This window comes from Octodon degus, unplaced genomic scaffold, assembly GCF_000260255.1.
Source record: "Octodon degus isolate 3935 unplaced genomic scaffold, OctDeg1.0 scaffold00005, whole genome shotgun sequence".
Taxonomy (NCBI): Eukaryota; Metazoa; Chordata; class Mammalia; order Rodentia; family Octodontidae; genus Octodon; species Octodon degus.
This window is the reverse complement of record NW_004524581.1, coordinates 33,457,656-33,463,822: the sequence shown is the minus strand read 5'-3', so window position 1 is coordinate 33,463,822 and position 6,167 is coordinate 33,457,656. Positions and strand designations below refer to the sequence as shown.

At 57.9% G+C, this 6,167-nt stretch overlaps 1 protein-coding gene across 1 annotated transcript in view; it reads left to right on the top strand.

Moving 5' to 3' along the window:
• Nucleotides 1-367: 367 nt before the first annotated feature.
• The window catches only part of Dpcr1 (diffuse panbronchiolitis critical region 1), a 7,800-nt gene continuing 2,000 nt past the window's right edge, over nucleotides 368-6,167 (top strand). The window contains exons 1-5 of the mRNA XM_023722407.1: nucleotides 368-449; nucleotides 529-554; nucleotides 1,045-1,437; nucleotides 3,882-3,980; nucleotides 5,254-5,398. Of these exons, the coding sequence (XP_023578175.1) occupies nucleotides 368-449; nucleotides 529-554; nucleotides 1,045-1,437; nucleotides 3,882-3,980; nucleotides 5,254-5,398 (745 nt within the window). The remainder of the gene's footprint in view (nucleotides 450-528; nucleotides 555-1,044; nucleotides 1,438-3,881; nucleotides 3,981-5,253; nucleotides 5,399-6,167) is intronic.

Here is a 6,167-nt window from a genome sequence, read left to right as displayed (position 1 = left end):
GTGTGGGTAAGGGGTGTGGAGATGGAGCCAGACCACACCCACACCTCAGCCAGAGCCCCGTCCTGCTCAGGGCCACCCTGCCACGTGGTTCCAGCCCTGAGGGCCCCCCTGGCCACATTCCTTCCCTCAGCCTGGGCCAGGAGGCTACACCTCCCTGTTCCACTCCCTGACGCCACCCTGCAGTGGCACCCAGGTACCTGACTCCGTGACACAGCGCTGTGGCTCTGGTATCAGTGCCCTGTGGGGTGTGGCAGCTCCATTTGCTTAAGGTTTAGTTGTGAGGGGCCCAGCCCTGTTACGTCAGACCTGGCCCATATAAGATGAGGGGTCCCCAGCCCACGGCCCCCAGCAACCGCCCAGCTCCAACATGGCCCAGCTGCCCCGTGGCCTCTGTTCCACGCTTGGCTTCCAGTGCTGCCTCCTCTTTCTTCTGGCTTCTTGGGAGGCAGGTAAGAAGCCCTCAGGACAGGAGGACCACTGCGAATCAGAGAGGGCTTTTGTCCTGGTTTTCTTGGGGCCCACGGCCAGTCCTAGACACGAATGAGGCACTGCGGGTGAGGAGCTGCCGCACACAGCTGTCTAGGGTGGTCACTGCTCGGGTTTGCCAGGCGCATGCCTGCGCTGTGCCCATAGGAGGTGGCCTGCAGGGCCACCCCTGAGTCATGGTTCTTCAAGCTGGCTTCGGGCCCTGGGTGGGCTGGGGACTGTAGGGGGCAGGCAAGGCCCTGGCATTGGCTGGGTGGCTGCTACGCACCAAGAACTCGCCGCGCTCAGCTACACCATTTCATTTAATCCCCTTCTGCGCCCCAGGCGGAGGCTGAGTGGCCTCCCGAGGGCTGGGGCAGGGTCTCGGGTGGGGTGGCGCCCAGGGACGCCATTGACTCAGCTTCTCTTCTGAGCCCTCGTGGTGCAGACGGACTCTGCCAGCACCACGGCCAGAGCCAGGCCGACAGGGCCTTCCCGGCGGATCTCCCCGCTCTGACTTGCAGGACCTCCCGGCAGCTCAGCGGGGTCGCGGGCTGACAGGGCTTGGGGCGCCCCCAGCACAGCGAGCCTGGGCGCGTGGAGCCGCGCCCCGGGGACGGAGGCGTCGCCGAGTTTCAGCTCTTAGCCAGCCGGCAGAGGGGGCCGGACCTGGAGCGGAGGGCACACCGGGGCGACCTGCAGGGCCCCACCCGGTGGTCTCCCCAGGGGAGTGAGGGACTCGGGGTGTCCACGCTGGGCAGGCCAGCCGTGGCGGTGGCAGCGGCCATCCCGGGGCGGGGCGGGGTGCAGGGGCCGCGGGAGTCCCCGCCCCAGCTGGGCCCGGCGGGCGGCCGCGGACGAGCGGCTGCGCTGCTGGGAGGGGCTGCGGGAGAGGCCGGGTCGGGGAGCACCGTGTCCAGAGCGGCCAGCCGAAGGGAAGGCGCGCCTGGGAAGAGGAGCCCTCGGCGAACGGTTTGGGGCCCCCTGGCTCTGGTCCCCAACACCGGCTCCCCAAGTCAGTTAACCCAGGAGCCGGGATTTTGGTCTGCTGTAACCGCCGCGGGGAACACAGCAAGGGTGAGAATGGGGCGGGTCCTGAGGGGTCCCGATTTGGCATTTTATTTGTGTTTACTGCACACGCCTGCCGTGACCACACCGGTTCTGGGAGCTGGACGTGAGCACCGCGCTCCTTCCAGCTCACTTCCCCTCCCTCTGGCTCCTCCATCCCTAGCCCCTTCTCATTCGCAAAACTGAGAACCTCCAAAGGATATTTTACACCGTAGAGGTCATCCCATTTCATTTCTGTGACAACAGAAGGGCCCCCACTGTAGACCGGCTCCACGAAGAGCCCCTCAGCACCCCACTGTCCCCAGCTGGTTGGTGACCTTCCCTCTGTGCCTGGGTCACACACGGAGCTGAGAGTCAGGCATGGTGGCGCACACCTGCCCTCCCAGCCAGCAAGAGACTGAGGCAGGAGGATCGAGTGTGAGTTTGAGGCCAGCCTGGGCCACATAGTGAGGTCAGAGGCAGTTGTAGCGAGTGCTCGTCACCACCACCACCCTCTGTGGTACTCGGGTGAACCCAGGGCCTTTGCGCTGAAGTGCACCCTCTGTGCTTCCACGGCTGCAGGGCGGATCTGGAGCGCTGCGAGCCGCTCTGAGGCGAGCTCTTGGCTGTGATTTTGCCGCTGGCTCGGCAGTTGGCGCCCAGGACCAGCAGGGCAGGGCCCTTCTCTGAGACCGCGCCTGCCGTTCCTCGCAGGGGCAGCATCACTCCTGGGTCTTCCAACCTTGCAAAGCCACAGATGAGCTTGCCTTAGGCCTGGGCTTCTCCAGCTTTCCTTCCTCCGTAAACGCTGCCCCCAGGCCAGGCACTGCTTTAGCTGGAGGTGTGGTGCTGAACACATGGATGAAAATCCCTGTGATAGGGGTCGGGAGACGGCTCAGTGGAATAAGCGCTTCCCTGGGAAGTGCAAGGGCCTGAGTTCAATCCCCAGTTCCGCCAAAAAAAAAAGGAAAAAAAGAAAATCCCCTGATGGTGGAACTTAAACTGTGAGGGCGTGGACGGGGCACATCTGATGACGGCAGAGCCAGGACCCAGCCTTGTCCCGGTTCTGTAATCCAGAGGAAGGTGCCGCGCTGGCTGCTGCCTGCTCACCAAGCCCCTCAGCAAATCTCTGTCCCTTGGCAGGCTTAAAAGAACCTGGTGTGGAGAGGAAAGCCTGCCTTTGCCAATTACTTTGCCTCTTTGTTCGGAGTATTATTATTATTACTACTTTTTGAGACAGGGTCTCGCTCTAAGTCAGGCTGGCCTTGAACTTACTCGTGTAGTCCAAGCTGGCCTTGAGCTCACGGCGGTCCTCCTGCCTCAGCCTCCCAAGTGCTGGGAGTGAATGTGTGCGCCACCGTGCTCAGCTACTAGGTCTCTTGGAATCTCCTTTCCTCACCTGAACATCCACAAGTTCGGAACTCTTGCCGGCGGGTCTGTTGCAGACGCAAAGCGAGCAGGTGCGGGGTCAGCGCGGCTCAGCGCTTCTGTGGGCATGTCCTTCCTTCCCCAAGAGACAGGGCTGATTCACAGGCGCGAACTGTGGTGTAGCCACTAAGTGCTCCTGGGAGCCCGCATGTGTGTGAATCCTGGCTTCCCCCGACTCACTGGTTGCCCCGAGGAGATGACAGCCACTCTGACTGCTGTTTCCTCGCACGTGGGGTTGGGAGACCAGTAGGTAGGTTTCAGGCACGGTGGGCTCCGCTGAGGGCTCAGTGAGTCCGTGTTCTCATGCGCAGGGCGCCGGCCTCGGTGAAGCTTGGCTGTTGCCACTGTGCGGGCCTATGTACCATTCATTTTCCTCCGGGGAACTCCAGGGGAAGTTGAGTTTCTAAGGAACCTTGTGGGGTAGGGCGACAGTCACTTAAGAGGAGAAGCCAGAATGAGAATGTCTCTGAGGCCACCTTCCAGGTACACTGGCATTGGTAATATAGTAAAATACCCAAGACAATCAACTTACAAAGAGAAAAGGTTGATTTCAGCTCCGGGTTTTGGAAGGCTGAGTCCATGAGCAGTTGGCACCACTGCTGTGGGCCTGTGGAAGCCCATTATGCTGGGAGCCTGTGGCAGGAAACAAAGCCCTGACCAAAAATAAACCAAAGTTGGGGTCTCATTATCCACTTCAACCTGAAGACATCCCTCTAGATCCTGTCTCCTGAAGATTATGCACCTCCCAATTGGAGACCAAACCTTTAAAACCTGAGCCTTTGGGGACAGTCCAGATCCACCATGGCACTTAGAGAAAGTGCCCAATAAATGACAGCTCTTATTGGAATTGCTGTCCAGGGAATCCGAGTGGAATTGGCAGAGTCGAGTGAAGCCTGCTACTTCAGCCCTTCTCTGTCCCCACAACCTCAACTCCCATTTAGGAACATGGGCTCTCTGCCATCTTCACCATCTTCTTGTCCCACCCGTACTTCTATGGAGGTCTATGTCCCCTGGCCCCCATCCTCCGCCTCAGCGGCGAGGTAGGTGGGTCATGGGCAATGGGCCCAGCTTCTGGCTGCCACCTTGAGCTAACAGAAACTGGAACCTTATTATGTAACCATGCTATCTCCCTCCCGTGGTGGCCAGCTCCTGGCTCTCATTCTTCTGGGCAGATATCAGAGCACGTCCTGTGTGCCCTATCCCGTTGTTTCCCATGGAATTATGGCCGTATCTGCCACTTAATGGGGTGTTTCCTTCACACCCTGTCCTTAAACATAGTTGCTCCTCGGACCCCGCTGCCTCATTCACTCCTGTCAGAACCTCCAAGGAGATATCGTTTCCTGTCGAGCGGGCCACCTGCATCCATCCACAGGTGACATTAGGTGTGAAGAGCCTAATGCGGAAGCCAGAAGGGTTGAGTTGCCTTATCTACTTCTCCTTCCTGACTAGATTTTATCACAAAAATGTAGATTCCCATCTCCCTCCCCAACCCACCCTTCATTCTCTTCTCATATGCCTTTCATAACTGCTTTCTACCTTTTTTTTTTTTTTTCCCAGTACCAGGGATCGAACTTAGGATCAAATTACGCTTGCCAGGCAGGTGCTTATGCTGCTGAGCTATCTCCCTGCTCTATGTCTACCTAATTTCTACAGAAGATTTGCCAGAAGTTTTACCTCAGTCTCTCATATGATTATGTTTGGAGTGGAACTAGAGTGTCACAGAAAAATAGAGATCCTGGTATTTGTTCCGTTTCCTCTCAGGTCTCCCATGGAAAAGGAATTATCTTCCTTAAGTCCGTAAACCTGACGGCGCGCCTGTAGAGCAAACTGCCAGTCACCGCCTGCCCTCACAGCTCACAGTTTGCTAGGCACGGCAGGAAGCTGCTGTTGACAGGCACGCAAACAGCCGCGGTGCCCAGGGGAGGCGGCAGGCCAGAGCGAGCAGTGGGGTGCTTCTGAGCGCCATGAGGGCGGTAGATCTTCTCTGCTCAGTGGAAGCAGCGAAGATGCCAAAGGACCTGACGCTGGGGCTGAGGAGGAGATGTAGGAGCAGAGGGGGTGGCATTTATGCAGAGGACATGGCTTGAGAGAAAGCCTAGAAGATGGAGGTAAAAGTGGGGATTCGACATGGTGTTCTGAGAGGACCGGCTAGGGAGACACCTGGGAGAACCAAGGGACCCTAGGAATAGAGGGAAGAGGGGAAGAACCTCAGGAGAAAGCTCTTATTCACTTCTCTTCCTGTACAGCGGCTACATCTCAAGAACTTCAGAAAACCGGTGAATCTCCAGCACCTCTTCACTCATCCCCCTTCAGTCCAGGCCTTGTCTACGGCGATCCCACTGGCCACACTGCTCTGCATCCCGAAACCAGACCTCCAGGCCTCTCCAAATCCACGGAAATCCAGAGGCCAAAGCGCCACTGCAACAGCACACGCCGTTCCAGGCCGACTCGCAAGCCGGTAGACAGCCCCAGCAGTACAGCCCACGCCAGCTCTGGAGCTCAGCACACGCCTCCTCCCACTTCTGCACACAACAAACAGGAGCCAGCTCTCCGGGAGGAGCCCTCCAACCCTTACATACACAAAAGATCACCTCAGCAGCTTTCCACGTCGGCACCCGCGAGGAAGACAACTTGTAGGTCCACCACTCGCAAAGCAAGAACAACAAGAAACACAGCCACAACAGCGAGACCCGTGGAAAACACTGCCGGTAGTGTGAATAACACAACCATCATCTCACACAATAATACAATTTCTTTCAATAACTCAGTCAATTCAGAGATCAACAGAAATACCACATCGTCCTCAGAAAAAACCACACAAGCCACAGTGACCTCGTATAAAGGTACAAAAACCCCAGAAGAGTCAGATCGAACTGAAGAGTATAGGACTACAGCTGTCTCAGGGAATCCCCGAACAAGGACTACAAAAGACATGAAGGAGACATCAGCCAGTAAGAAGATCATAGGAGTCCCTGTAACACCACCAGAACATGGAGGACAGACTGTGGCGGCCCATGAGGTCACGGGAGCCCATACAACACCTCCAGAGCATGGAGGACAGACCGTGGTGGCCCATGAGGTCACAGGAGCCCACACAGAACCACCAGAGCATGGAGGACAGACTGTGGCGGCCCATGAGGTCACGGGAGCCCACACAACACCTCTAGAGCATGGAGGACAGACCGTGGTGGCCCACGAGGTCACAGGAGCCCATACAACACCTCCAG